This window comes from Moschus berezovskii, chromosome 2 (genome assembly GCF_049115385.1).
Source record: "Moschus berezovskii isolate FMDL1 chromosome 2, NW_MosBer_1.0, whole genome shotgun sequence".
NCBI classification, from domain to species: domain Eukaryota; kingdom Metazoa; phylum Chordata; class Mammalia; order Artiodactyla; family Moschidae; genus Moschus; species Moschus berezovskii.
This window is the reverse complement of record NC_142461.1, coordinates 47,267,506-47,282,735: the sequence shown is the minus strand read 5'-3', so window position 1 is coordinate 47,282,735 and position 15,230 is coordinate 47,267,506. Positions and strand designations below refer to the sequence as shown.

General features: G+C 44.9%; 1 protein-coding gene across 3 annotated transcripts in view; it reads left to right on the top strand.

The window, feature by feature from the left end:
* The window catches only part of LOC129538402 (aldehyde oxidase 2), a 79,848-nt gene that overhangs the window by 28,763 nt on the left and 35,855 nt on the right, over positions 1-15,230 (top strand). For all 3 annotated transcript variants that reach the window (XM_088828434.1, XM_055398574.2, XM_088828435.1), the window contains exons 13-22: positions 1,190-1,299; positions 2,640-2,824; positions 3,427-3,610; positions 5,176-5,268; positions 6,387-6,556; positions 7,136-7,250; positions 9,179-9,301; positions 13,556-13,652; positions 14,096-14,220; positions 14,956-15,089. In XM_088828434.1, coding sequence (XP_088684560.1) covers positions 1,190-1,299; positions 2,640-2,824; positions 3,427-3,610; positions 5,176-5,268; positions 6,387-6,556; positions 7,136-7,250; positions 9,179-9,301; positions 13,556-13,652; positions 14,096-14,220; positions 14,956-15,089 — 1,336 coding nt within the window. The remainder of the gene's footprint in view (positions 1-1,189; positions 1,300-2,639; positions 2,825-3,426; positions 3,611-5,175; positions 5,269-6,386; positions 6,557-7,135; positions 7,251-9,178; positions 9,302-13,555; positions 13,653-14,095; positions 14,221-14,955; positions 15,090-15,230) is intronic.

Below are 15,230 nucleotides of genomic sequence, written 5' to 3'. Positions count from 1 at the left end.
AGCATCTCACTGCTGTTCCTGGACCTGAACGCACGTCAGATTTGCTGGGCTGCAATCTCCTCACACATTCCCCATGGAGCCATGACCACTTTTTAAAGCCAGAGGGGACTGCTCTAAGCACCATCATGTGGTGACAATGGGACTGAAAGGAGGTTTTGTAAATTGTTCACATTGCTTTAAAGATATGGGTTTCCAGCTTAGAGAGCTTCCCAGCAGTTCAGTGGTAAAGAATCAACCTGCCAATGCAGAGGACTTGGTTCCGTCCCTGGGTTGGGAAGATACCCTGAAGGAGAAAATGGCAACCCATTCCAGTATTCTTGCCTGGGAAATCCTATGGACAGAGGAGCCTGTCAGGCTTACAGTCCTGCACTGTGCTTAACCGCTGAGTTGTATCCAACTCTTTGTGACCCCATGGACTGTAGCCTGCAAGGCTCCTCTATCCATGGGGTTTCTCCAGGCAAGAATATTGGAGTGGATTGCCAAGGCCTCCTCCAAAGGATCTTCCCACCCCAGGGATCAAACCCAGATCTCCTGCATTGCAGGCAGATTCTTTGCCAGCTGAGCTACCAGAGGAGCCCGGGCTACAGTCCACAGGGTTGCAGAAGAGTTGGACATGGCTTGGCAACAAAATAACAATAATCCAGTTTAGAAGCCAACAGGAGCAGCAAGAACAAAAAGCAAATCCAATAATCTGAGCTCTGTTAAGAGTGGAAACAAACCCTTTCTTAGCTTAAGCTATGCCCTGACCTTGATCATAGTATTGAACAAGCTAGATTTAGTTCAACAGTCTCTGCTGAAAGATGAAAACAGGTCTGGAAGGCCTTGGGGACAGGAAGAGGCCCAGTTCACATAGCATGTGTGCTAACAAGAGTGAATGTCATGGGGACTCCCTAGCAGTCCATTGGTTAGGACGTGGTGCTTCCAGTGCTGGGGTCTGGGTTTAAGCCCTGGTAAGGGAACTAAGATCCCACAAGATCCACGGAGTGACCGGAAAAAAACAGTAAATGTCATGAAACTGCCACCACCCTTCCCTGTGAGGACGGGTAGGGAGCTGGTCCACCACACTCAGATCCCCACTCTGCTCCATGCGAGGAAGGTGACCTTTTCTTCTCCACTGCTGACATTTAAAGTATAGAATAATCTCGCATTCCCTGTTGCAACTGTGCAGAAATGTCATTTTCTTCAACAGAAGGCACACGGCAGATTCCTCTAAGTGAACATTTTCTTGCTGGGTTGGCAAGTGGAGACCTGAAGCCAGAGGAAATTTTGGAGTCTGTGTATATTCCTCACTCTCAAAAGGTAAGACTTGAGAGTTGTTTTTCTCTTTCTATAACTGAATCCAGTCATCTTTAGATGTTTCAAAACAGATGGAAGGAAAATAAGTCAGCCCCGAAAACCTGTTTCCTGTCCTTCATGGCCTGGCGCAACACCAAGGCCCGCAGCCGCCCTCAGGCCAGCAGCTCTGGGCAGCGTGGAACTGGGGTTGTTGTTTCAGCTGTGGGGTGGGGCCTGCCCAGCCTGCAGTCATGCTCACACACCCCCTCATGTCCAAGATCTGGGAGGCGGAAATTAAAGTTCTCTGGCTGTGGAATGAGCTTCTCTGCCTGACCCACAGGGAGATGGAGGCTGGGGCTAGGCCTCCCCACTGCCCACTCGAGCTGACCCCCAACAGTTCAGAAGACCAGGAGCGCCTAACACATGATCCCTGGGGGAGACGTGGCCACCCAGCCGGCTACAGAGGGGACCCTCTGTCCTCACTCCCCGTTCCCGGTGCTTCTCCCCTAAAATGTACCCGAGTCTCAGTCTTCCCAAGAGGGGCAAGACAACAGACCCACAGAGAAGTCCAAAGCCAGAGGGTCATGCAGGAAGTCTTATATTAAGTCACGCTTTCAGCCAAGTATGATCTTCATTTATTTTTCCCTTGGGACTGGAAACTCTGAAATGTGTACCCAGTCCAGTGTGGGTCAGAGTAGGAGACCCAGACAGAAAAACAGGCTGACCCAAACACAGTGCCCCCGGTGGCCAAAAACGTGGAAACACATGCAAGGCAGCGGCCATCTCTGTTAACTTTGTCACAACACCAGTGGTCCTGGTGCCGAGGATCATGGGGGGAGCCATCACCCTTCTGACTCTTGTCCCTGGTAGAAAATTCCCTAGTCCACTGTTGGAAAGCTCTATTCAGCACCTTTATGAAATTTACAAAATGCAAAAGGGATAGTATCTACAAAGCAAGAAACCGAGGGATCTCTTTCACACTTTAAGCAAATCACCTTCAAAACACCTGTGTTGGAGGGATACTCCATCCTCATGAAGGACAAAGGGTCTGGAGACTAGCCTTAGTGGCACCTGGAAATAAGAGTACTTGGAAATGTTGCAGGGATCCCTTGCAGAGACATCCCGGCCCCAGAGGGAAAGTGCACAATGACCCTGTTAATTGAGAGTATGGGGTGTTGAAGATGGACCTTTGGGAGGACATCACTTTGAACAAAGAGGCAGCCAAATTGTCCTCAAATTGTGCCAAGTGTCCTTTGTGTCCCTTTCAATTGAGTCGAGGTGATTAATTAGTGGCACCAAGAAGCAGAAAACTCGCTCTTAGTTCTGACATATCAAATATCTCCAAATGGTCTTTGTCTCCACAGTGGGAATTCGTGTCAGCCTTCCGACAGGCTCAGTGCCAGCAAAATGCCTTGCCCGACGTGAATGCCGGCATGCGAGTCCTCTTCAAAGAGGGCACAGACATCATCGAGGACCTGGGCATCACCTACGGAGGGGTCGGGGCTGCCACAGTCAGTGCACATGAGTCCTGCCAGCAGCTCCTAGGGAGGTAAGCAACAAACCCTGTACCCTGATGGTGAAGCTTGACATCAAAAAAAAAAAAAAAAGTGGAAAGATGGAAACTCCTATATGCAGAATCGTTGCTTGTTCTTTCTGTAATTTTGCTCAATGACTCTAACCTAATTTGACTTTGATTAATAAGGCACCACCCTTTGGGTGAGGTGTACAATGAAAATGGCCCAGGAAAGCGTTCAGCCCCAGTGCTTTTGTGCTCATCAATGCTCTGGCAAACCCACACCAGGCAGCATTCAAGCGCCCCCCCATCACTCCTGCTGCTCAGGGGCACTCTGTTTCCTTCTCAGCAAAGGCAGTGCCCAAGTCTAAGTCCTGTCCAGTTCACTACGGAATTGGCCATAGTGGTCTCTTTGTTTAATGCCTGGGTTCTAGCATGTCTGGGCTACTTAGTGCAGCCTCCCAGGCCTCGGTTTCCCTGAACAGCTTATTTAAGTGACTTCTAAGTTTCCATCCAACTCATAAAATGAGACCCTGGGCGTCTCTGAACCATCTAGCGCAGACCTCTAAGTCACAGAGACCTCTGGTGATGGAGACTGCCTTTTCTTACTGGTTCCTTCCTGCCCTCAACCCTCCCAGGCACTGGGATGAGCTGATGCTGGATGAAGCTTGCAGGCGGCTCCTGGATGAAGTTTCCCTCCCAGGCTGGGCTCCAGGTGGGAGGGTGGAATTCAAGAGGACTCTGGTAGTCAGCTTCTTCTTCAAGTTCTACCTACAAGTTCTGCAAGAACTGAAGAAGCTCATAAAGCCGTTCCCTGTGCCTGTAAGTGCTCTGGCTTTTCTGGGCTCCTGGCAGCATGAGCTCCTACCTTCCCCGCTCCTTTTGCAAACAGTCAGTTCCAGCTTTTCCTTCTTCCAGGGTTCAGCCTTTCAGGGATACTGCGGGGTAAGGATCAGGATGCCAGACTGTCTTTGGTGCACAGATGTTTACTGAGTGCCCTGAGCAGGGAAACATGTTGGGGCCCCTGCCTCCGGTGTGCAATTGTTTTTCCTTTAAAATCAACTCTGTTGAAGTATAATTAGACAGAACAAAATGCACCTATTATTTAAACTCAGAGAATTTTGACAAATGTGTAAACCAGTGCAGCCACCGCTTCAAACAAAAGTATTTCCATCACCCCCAAAAGTGCCCTTTTGCCCCTCTGCTCTCAACACTCTCATCCCTGCCCCCAGGCAACCCTGATCTGCTTAATGACACTATAGATTAGTTTTGCCTATTCTGGAATTTTATATTCAGTATGAAACATTAATAAAATTTTATTTTTCAAAAAATTAAAACAATTCTGTGTCTGTGCTAAGTTGCCTCAGTCACGTCTGACTCTTTGCAACCCCATGGACCGTAGCCCTTCAGGCTTCTCTGTCCATAGCAAGAATACTGGAGTGGGTTGCCATGCCCTCCTCCAAGGGATCTTCCTGATCCAGGGATTGAACCCCTGTCTCTTTTCTCTCCTCCGTTGGCAGGTGGGTTCTTTACCATTAGCACCACCTGTATGCTAATATATAAGTAGCTTCTTCTCAGAATTTCTGATTAGAAACTTCGAGAGTAAGTTACCAAAACAAAACATTTTTTCTCTCTCTATCTTCCCTCCTTGGTCTATCTTTCCTCCCCAGACTATGACTGCAATTCTCACCCTGCTTTGCACCCATGTTCCCAACCACACCCCACCCCAACAGCCCCATGTTACTAAACTGGCTGGTTTTTATTCATTCAGATGAAGACCCTCACAGGACTTCCCTGGTGACCCAATAGCTAAGACTCCACACTTCCTCTGCAGGGCACATGGGTTCAATCCCTGGTTGGGGAACCAAAGAAAAAAAAAGACCCTCACAAACCACATTTACTCGAATAACTCTTGCCATCCTTGAATTTCCGAATCAAGACACTAGATATGTTTCAGTGACACCCAAAGAGCCTTCCAGTCTTCCTGCTCTCCCAGAAAAGCTGAGGAAAATAATTAAGATTTGGGTTCGTTTGTGGGCAGTGAACCACCCCAGCTCATTCTCGAATGGCTCCCCCAGCCCCCAGTTTTCTTGATTCACCTCTGCCTCTGCCCAGCTCGCTGCCAGAGGGCCTCTCCCTTCTTGGGCTAGCTTGGCTCGAGGATCAGATTCAACCAGTCTGTCCAGGTCTTCCTAGTGTGGAAAGGGAGGGCGGGCAAGGAATATTTGCCAAAGCGAGAGTCTGGGAGGCATTGTGATTTGCATCATCCCTGCTACCTGAACTCATGGTCTCTCGGTGACCTTAGCCAAATCCTTTTCACGTAAATCAGAGCCCAGTTGAATCATAGACTAATCAGCTTATCTTTATTGTTTTGAATCATCTCTCAGAACAGCCGCCGTTATCCTGAAATTTCAGACCGATTCCTGAGCGCTCTAGAAGACTTCCCGGGTACGGTTCCCCAGGGAGTCCAAAGGTACCAGGTCAGTGAGTTTAATCCAATGGAAACCAAGAAACTAAGAGACAGTAATAGCTGTGTGAACAAGCAAGCACTTCAGAGTTGCATATTTCCCTTCTGACTTTCTGAGTTTTGCCAGGACATTGGCCCTTTGTTTCAGGACTACGCAGGGAGAGCCTGGATCTAAGATCAGACCCGAGCTACTGAAACTGGATGCTCTCAGGCCAAAATCACCTGAAGCAGCTTGACCATCCAACGAATACCTGAGAGTCTCTTCCAACTGCCGTTCTTTGGGCAAATGTTTGAAGAGTAGCTTGGCTGGGCTTGGGGGAAGGACAGAGCAGGACAGTAGCAAGGGTCAGTCTCCAACCCCTGATTGCAAATGTTTAACCTCCAGTCAGCAAAATGAGAGCCTGCAAGCAACTGAATCCCTTCTCTAGAAGGACAATTGAGAAAGTATCTATAATTTTCCACTGGAGCACAAGCCCTCCCACCACCTGATCTCCACACTCATTCCATACATATCTTCCAGTAGAAGAGTTCCAGAATAAATACTTCCTCTACTTATTACACGCCCAGAGATATTTTGTTGCCACTCACAAGGGCAGACAAGGCAGCTTAGACCAGATCTGGATGGGCTCCACTGCCATTGGCCCCTCCCCAGCCCGCCCACCAGAAGCCCTGCTCCAGTCAATAAGCAGGCTTTTGGCTTAGATTTTGGAGCCCCACTCTCAGGAATTATATCACTCCAAGCCTCATCATCATAATGGCTTTATGTGTAAACAGGCTGATCCTTAGAAAGGTAAGAAAGCAGGACAGGGAGACCCCTGAATTCCAGAAGACAGGGATATGGGCCACCACTCAGGAAAAGAAGATGCCAAAAGGAGAAGCCAGAGTGCTCCTTCACTGACTTCACAATTTTGCTAAAACATTGGCCCATCTAAAGCATTGCCACAGAGTTGAAATGACAGCTCCCCAATCAAGTTACATCATTAAACTCTCATGTTCATCTGACCCACTCCAGTGTTTGTTGACTGAGGGTGACTGTCCGATTTCTCAACCCTGAATCAGGAGTGTTGGCAATTGGCCAGGCCACTTCTGAAGATGGAAGTTTCCCAGGGAAGCTCTTGTCTTTCTCTGTAGAGTGTGGATTCTCGCCAGCCCCTCCAAGATCCAGTCGGACGCCCCGTCATGCACCTATCGGGTCTCAAACACGCCACCGGGGAGGCCGAGTTTTGTGATGACATCCCCGTGGTGGATAAAGAACTCTGCATGGCTTTAGTGACCAGTACCAGAGCCCATGCAAAAATCTTGTAAGTAAATGAAAACCTTTCAAAAAACTCTTTCTAAAGCACACTTGGGGATTCCCTGAAGCAATGTGACCGTTCTTTTGAAATGTGGTAAACCCAAAGAACCTAATGGAAAGAATGTTTTAAAGGTCACGAGCCCCAGGAGGAGGAAAGAAATGTCACTAGAAATGATTATCATGAAAGGGAGGAAAAAAAATCGCAATTATGGGCCCTTGCTTTCATCTCCTGCTGCAGCCTCAGGCATGGCTCAGAGGAGTAACTCTGAGTAGGGCTAATATTCAGCTGGTGATAAAACCCTGAACTAGGTTATTGCTGAATGGTCAATGGCCACTGTCCTAAACTTCCTTAGGATGCCCCTTGCCGCAGCCACGACGGCCACCCTCCGCCTCTCCCCTTCCAACAACTACAATGTTATCCCTGGCCCAGCAGGGAGGCTCCTGGACCCTGCTCTCTGGCAGGTCAGCTCTGATTGGTCAGGGCCTATGGTCCAGTTGTCATATATTTTGACTTTCATCCATGCTCTATCCCTCCCTCCCTCCAAGCTTGCTGATTTCTACTTCTCCAATATATCTCTTTTTTCAGATCTATTGATTTGTCCGAGGCCCTTGAATTACCTGGGGTGGTTGATGTGATAACAGCGAAGGACATTCCAGGCACCAATGGCACCAAAGATGACAAGCTGTTGGCCGTCGATGAGGTGAGGTACAGAACGTGCTGTCTCATGCGACTTGGTGCAGATGATCACCAACGTACCACCTCCAGGCAGCTTTCCAGCCCCTCCCAGCCCTCTCTGCCACTAGGGGCCAGTCGTGCTGGTTCTTCCAGCTTCTCTCTAATGCTTCTCTCTCTCTTCTAATGCTTCTGTGTGGGGCTTCTCTGGTGGCTCAGAGGGTAAAGAATCCGCCTGCAATGAGGGAGACCTGGGTTCTGTTCCTGGATTGGGAAGATCCCCTGGAGAAGGGAATGACTACCTACTCCAGTATTCGTGCCTGGAAAATCCCATGGACAGAGGAGCCTTACAGGCTATAGACCTGGTCACAAAGAGTCAGACACAATTAAGCAGACACGCTTTCACTTTTCAATGCCTTTATAGATCTACTCGTCTTTAATCAGGAAATAACACTGCAAAAAGGAAATTTATTACAGAAAAACAACAAATACTCATTTTCCCACTGTGTACTGTTGAGTCAGTTTACTCTTATTTGAAGAATTAGTTAAGTGGCGTGTATCAGGATGGAAAATCCTTGAAAAAAATCTAGAAAGGAGAATACAATATACAGCCACTCTCCATTATTTAAACTGAACTCTCTTCCTTCCTGGACCAACCCTCTCCCTACCACCTCCCACTGACCTTCACATATTCCATTTTTAATAAAGTTGATCATATCATTCCTGACCTTTAATTCAATTCTACCATCATTCACTGGGCATTTGCTTTTGGAGCCAAACTGTCTTGGTTCATGGTCTCGCTCTGCCACTCACTAGCTCTGTATCATCACCTGTGAAATGGTGTCTTGACGCCTGTAAAATATCGTCACCTGTAAAATGGGAATAATCAGAGGAACCCAACTCATTGTGTTGTTATGCAATTTAAATGAGCTGATACACGTGAAGTGTTTACAGCAATGCTTGGCATGTGAAGGCTCTCAGTAGATGTTAGCTACTGTTGTCACAGCTCAGGCTGTTTCTCCCCCAGCCATGAAATAAACCACTGTTCTTTCAGTTGAACTCCAGATGAGGAGGTTGGCTACTGCTTAGGAGCTATGTTATCTTCTCAGGCTGCTAAAACAAAATACCACAGAATGGGTAGCTTATAAAGCAAAAATGTATTTTCTCACAATTCTAGAGGCTAGAAGTCTAAGATCAAGGTGTTGGCAGGTTTCTCCTGAGGTCACTCTTGCCGGTTTGCAGATGGCTTCCTTCTCCTGTGTCCTCATAGGAGATGGCCTTTTTCCTGTGTATAAGCCTCCCTGGTGTTCCTACCTCTTTTTATTTGGCCATGCCTCATGGCATCCAGGATTTTAGTTCCCCTACCAGGGATGGAACCTGTGACCCTGCAGTGGAAGCGTGAAGTCCTAGTCATTGGACCATGAGGGAATTCCCTTTTTTCCCCCTATGTCTTCTTATAAGGACACCAGTCATACTGAATTAGAGCTCCAACCTTAGGACCTCATTTCACCTTCGTTACCTCTTTGAAGGCCTTATCTACAAATACAGTCCCATTGGGAGTCAGTGCTTCAGTTTGGGGGCTGTGGAGGGAGGCACAGGAGTTATAGTGTACAAAATATACTCTCCTTATCTTTAAAATGACTCCATGAAGGCATCACACTTGAATGAATCACCCTCGACAGAGGACATAGCAGATTCCGGTCCAAGCCAAATTCACATCCACTCTGGGGTTTACATTCAATTGAGTAAAATGGCTAATGAAACCATATGTATGATTTAAGTTAACTTTTAAATGAAAAGTTTAAAGAATGTTTTTTTAGCCAAGCACATGATGTGACTCCAGTCTGGTTATTACTGGTCAATAATGATAACTAAGGCACCAGCCATTGGTAAGTTTGCACTGATAGTACTTTTACCCAGAATTTTCCCCCTGCTTCATGCCTATACTTTTTGCAGGTACTCTGCGTGGGCCAGATCATCTGTGCTGTGGTTGCAGAAACAGATGTACAGGCAAAACGTGCTATTGAAAAGATAAAGATAACTTACGAAGAGCTGGAGCCCATAATCTTCACCATTGAGGTAAGCAGAGTGCTTGGGCTCTCCTCTAAGTTTGTAGAATCAAAAGTCCCTTGTAAACTTCTTAATGAGAGACTTATTCAGGGCTCTATTTCTTTCTCGTCACTGGTTTACTCTGGAAAAATCAACTTTTTCTGGAAGGTATTACTTGCATGAATTAAAATTAACTTTGGTTCCAAAAAAATAGGAAAAAAATAGAAGTTTCTTTCTCCTGCACATTCAAAAAAGTCTAGAAATGGTCAGTTTCAAACTTGCATGTGGCTCTAAGTGTCAGGGTCTGGGCTCCTTATATCTATTAACAGTTGCTCTGTCCTGCATGGTTTCCATTCTCTAGATCACACTTCAGTCCACAACAGCTATTGAACACTGACCTTTGAGTCCACACTTCAGTCAGCAGAGAGAATGAGGCAATGATGAAGAGAATATCCCCTCCCCTTAAAGACACTTTCCAGAAGCTGCACATAACTTTTCTACCTCTCCTTGGTTAGAACCTAGTCGTGTACCACACCAATACACCTAGAAAGGGGGTCTGGGAAACATACATTTTATTCTAGGTGGCCAGGTATTCACTAGAAACTAGGGGTTCTATTACTTGAGGAAAATGGTGGGACTGGATATTGGGAGCAATAATTTTTTCAAGATGGAGCCCAAAAGCAGTGGGACTTTCATGATGGAATTCCATAGAAATTTCCATTCTTGCTTCTGGGTCTAGATGATGGAATACAAATGCAACTTCCAGCAAAAATAATGAATTTAGATTAGAAAAATCAGATGTAGATTTATGGCATTTGCGTGCTCTAAATTTAATGAAAGATAAGTTCATATCACTTAAGTTGAAAAAAGAGAGTACTTAATTTTTGCTTGTGAAATAAATAAAATCTTTTCAAAGGCCCTAGTGAACCATTTGAACATTTTAAAAATGTCCCTAAAAGGTACAACTTGCTCAATATTCAGTGTTTAAAAAAGTAATGTTTCTAGTTCTTTCTAAATTCAGTTCAGTTCAGTTCAGTCGCTCAGTCATGTCCGACTCTCCGCGACCCCATGAATCACAGCACGCCAGGCCTCCCTGTCCATCACCAACTCCCGGAGCTCACTCAAACTCATGTCCACAGAGTCGGTGATGCCATCCAGCCATCTCATTCTCTGTCGTCCCCTTCTCCTCCCGCCCCCAACCTTTCCCAGCATCAGAGTCTTTTCCAGTGAGTCAACTCATCGCATGAGGTGTCCAAAGTATTGCAGTTTCAGCTTTAGCATCAGTCCCTCCAATGAACGCCCAGGATTGATCTCCTCTAGAATGGACTGGTTGGATCTCCTTGCAGTCCAAGGGACTCTCAAGAGTCTTCTCCAGCACCACAGTTCAAAAGCATCAATTCTTTGACTATCAGCCTTCTTCGTAGTCCAACTCTCACATCCATACATGACCACGGGAAAAACCATAGCCTTGACTAGACAGACCTTGGTTGGCAAAGTAATGTCTCTGCTTTTTAATATGCTATCTAGGTTGGTCATAACTTTCCTTCCAAGGAGTAAGTGTCTTTTCATTTCCTGGCTGCAATCAGCATCTGCAGTGATTTTGGAGCCCAAAAACATAAAGTCTGACACTGTCTCCACTGTTTTTCCATCTATTTCCCATGAAGTGATGGGACCAGATGCCATGATCTTCGTTTTCTGAATGTTGAGCTTCAAGCCAACCTTTTCACTCTCCTCTTTCACTTTCATCAAGAGGCTTTTTAGTTCCTCTTCACTTTCTGCCAGAAGGGTGGTGTCATCTGCATATCTGAGGTTACTGATATTTCTCCCAGCAATCTTGATTCCAGCTTGTGCTTCTTCCAGCCCAGCGTTCCTCATGATGTACTCTGCATATAAGTTAAATAAGCAGGGTGACAATATACAACCTTAACGTACTCCTTTTCCTATTTGGAACCAGGCTGTTGTTCCATGTCCAGTTCTGACTGTTGCTTCCTGACCTGCATACAGGTTTCTCAAGAGGCAGGTCAGGTGGTCTGGTATTCCCATCTCTTTCAGAATTTTCCACAGTTTATTGTGATCCACACAGTCAAAGGCTTTGGCATAGTCAATGAAGCAGAAATAGATGGTTTTCTGGAACTCTCTTGCTTTCTCCATGATCCAGCAGATGTTGGCAATTTGATCTCTGGTGCCTCTGCCTTTTCTAAAACCTGCTTGAACATCTGGGAGTTCATGGTTCACATATTGTTGAAGCCTGGCTTGGAGAATTTTGAGCATGACTTTACTAGCGTGTGACATGAGTGCAATTAAATCAACTCTATTCCAAATTCCCATTTTGTCAAGTTTGCAAGAAGTTCAGGCCATTGTTCTTGGCTCACACCCCTTTCTAGAGTTGTACTAGGATCCTAACAAGGGTTTTTGAAATATCAATTCCAATCCTATTTCTTCAAGGGGGGAAATGGCACCCAAAGGATATCCTCACAAAATATCTTGGGACTCGGAATGCTTAGAGATCTAGGGTTCCCTCAGAATAGGACTCTCCACCATCAGTAAAAAGAGTTCTTCTGTGAAGAAAAGTAGGTAAAAGAACAGTCGTGTATACCAATACTCATTCATCCATTCATTCATTCACATGACTATATATATAAGAAGCAATATAGAATTCTGTTTAAAAGCACTGGTTCTAGAACCAAACTGCCAGGTTTGAATCTTGGCTGCACCACTTCTTAGCTATGTGACCTTGGACAAGTTTCTTAACATATCTGTGCCATAGTTTCCTCCTTTGTAAAATGAAAAGAACAGTAATAAAACCTGCCTCATCAGGTTGTAAGACTAAATGAGTTAATATACAGAAAGCATGTAGAACAGTGGCTAGCACCTAGTTATAGCATATATTATGTATAAATATAGCAAATATTATAATAAGATTATACTAACTTTGGACATATTTACAGATGACAATAAACATACTTCCACACATAATAGATTGACATATTGAGATCTTAGTATAGCAAAAAAATGAAAACTTCAGCTCTAGTCTTCATTTTCTGCTGCTCTGAGAAATCAAGCATTTATTATTAGGCAAGATGTTTCTGAAAATTAAGCCAGGCTTGAAAACTGCCTCCATCACTTATTTGAAGCATGACTTTGGGAAAGTTATTTTAACCTCCTTAAGCCCAGTTTCTTCATCTGGAAAGTAGAGAGAATAATAGAATTCATGTGAGAATACATGTAAATACACTGTCTATTGTACAGTGTTTGACACAAAACATGCACTCAACAAATATTAGCTGCTTTCACTATTCGCATTGTCATTAACAAAAAAGGTCATGGACCTGAGATCATTAGGGAGTAAGAACACAAGAGTCAGGTGCCCTTGTGAAATATGGAAAACACCTGTATCTAAAGGTTATTAGGCATTATCATTACAGGGTAATAATCCTAGATTTCTTAACATTTGGAAAATTCTGTTATTAAATTAGTGAGTGATATGAGGAAAATTGTTTTCTGGAGGGGGGAGAAGTTGCTTTGCATTTTGTTTCTTTAGTGGGGGGTCGATCTTCAACACTATACTCTTGACAAATAGACATATTTGTGCTTACGTTGAATAAAGTAAATTAAATTTTTAAAAAAAAGGAAAGAAATAAAGGTTAAGCAAGAATCAACTGTTACAGATCAATCCACAGACCATCAGGACATGATGGTTTCCAGTATTCATGTGTCAGTCAGTTCATAATATTGTTGCCAAAAAAAACCCTAGCATAAAGGGCTAGCAAGCCCTTATGAGATATGCCAAATATACAGAGAAATGAACAAACTGCCTACCATATCTCTGTTGGATTTTCTTGCCCCAGAGGTGCGTTAGGACTTGATTCCTCCCCTTGAACATGAAGTCTGACACAGATATTTTTATTCATGAAGCGGGGAAAAGGGGAGGGCCCTGAGCCTCACTCTTACTGCATTTGGATCTATCACCTGTGCTCTGGAGATCCACACTGAAATGGAGAAATGAGTAATTACCATCCTGGGCCATCATAGTATCCCCATCTCAAATTGTAACATCTCTCTAACCCTTGCTGGTTTTCTCTGCAACTGAGAAGGCATTTTCTATGGCATCTCGGCTCTGCAGGGAGTCTGCTACTCAAGGACACGCTCCCTTGCTGGCCTGACTCCTTTCACGTGTCCTAGCAGATGGCAATTGTCAGAGTTTGCCGGCTTTTGAGTAAGAAAAATTTGCCAGTAGAAGGAAACAACAAAAAGAATTAGCTTTTTTTTCTTCCTGTCACTCAGGATGCCATAAAACACAACTCATTCCTGTGCCCTGAAAAAAAACTTGAACAAGGAAACATCAAGGAGGCATTTGAAAAAGTCGATCAAATTGTTGAAGGTGAGTGACTCAGGGTGTTTCCTAGAATATTTGTGCAATTCTCTTCTGAAACAGACAGAAGAGCATGTGATTTCCTCTCAGAAAGACCACCCCCTAAAGTCGTGGCATTTTGCCAAAGTTCTCCTCTCTCGCTTCCTTTCAAATTGTGCATGTGTTGCTTGGGGTTGGGGAGGGGGGCGGGTAGGGAGCAATAGAATAAATAGAAAATTCCTAAGACTTTGATTAGTCAAGGACAGAATGAAGAACAAAAGCAGAGGTTTTCAACTTCTTATCCAGAACCGCAGTCTCTGAAACAGATGACCTCGGTTGTCACAGGACAGAACACCTGATCCATCAGTTTCTCAATCAGGACAAATCCAGCCAGCCAGTTCATGTCTCATTTGCTTTTGAATTCCCCAACCAGCACACACCTTCAGGCACTTTCCCGTACTCGCCCTTAACAGGAGAGGTCCATGTCGGAGGACAGGAGCACTTTTACATGGAAACACAGAGAGTGCTTGTTATTCCAAAGACAGAGGACAAAGAACTGAACATTTATGTGTCAACACAGGATCCAGCCCACGTGCAGGTGAGGTCCAGTATCTCCCCCTCCACCTCCCCAACTTCCCAATTCCCTCATGGCCTTCAGCCTCCACAGCCTCGCACAGCTGCCATTTTACCTGCAGAATCTTAGAATCTAAGTATTATACATCAGCAGAGCAACTAAGACCCTGGAACCATTTTTTATGCTTTCTGGTCTTGTCAAGTAAATGAAAGAACAGCCACAACCATTTTCAATTTAAAGTGAACATTCATTGGCCTCATGCTTAAATGTGACAGTGATTGGATGACACAATTATTTCTGTACTTGATTTTTCCCTAAAATAATCACTACAGGCAACCTTTGGAGTAAACACAGCACTTCATAACACATTATCATTTCCCCAGTCATAAAGTGCTCTGGGTTTTAGCTGCAAACATTTCTTCCTCTTTAATAGATTGTCAGGAGTTTGCTGGTTTTCACCTTACTGGGACTTTAGGTGTAAGCATTTGGCTAGGATCCAAGTTTTAACAGGAATTCAGGACTCTGACAGTTTCCCTTTTGGAAAAGACCACTTTTCTGCTGGAAAGTATGTTTTATGGAGATTATCAACGTTTATGAACTCAGTAGAACTCTGAAAGATTCAGACTGTCTCAGTTGTTTATTTCTTTGTTTTTCCTAACAGTAGGTGTGGATGAATTTTGCTGTTACGTTGTGTTTTAGGAAGCAAAAACCTTCTTTACTTCACCCTTATAAAACTTTCCCATTACCTACCTTTTACAGAAAACAGTGTCCTCTACTTTAAACATCCCCATCAACAGGATCACCTGTCACGTAAAGCGAGTGGGTGGAGGTTTTGGTGGGAAGATAGGAAGACCGGCTGTCTTCGGGGCTATTGCAGCTGTGGGTGCTCTCAAGTAAGTGCACCTAAGGACACGGGAGGGCATAAAATGCACAGAGCTGAGGGCATATCAGCGACCTGAGGGTCACTTGGGCTGCTGTCATCACCATCTGAGTATCCCTGGGCACCTCAGCCTCTTGTCTCTTTTACCCACCCT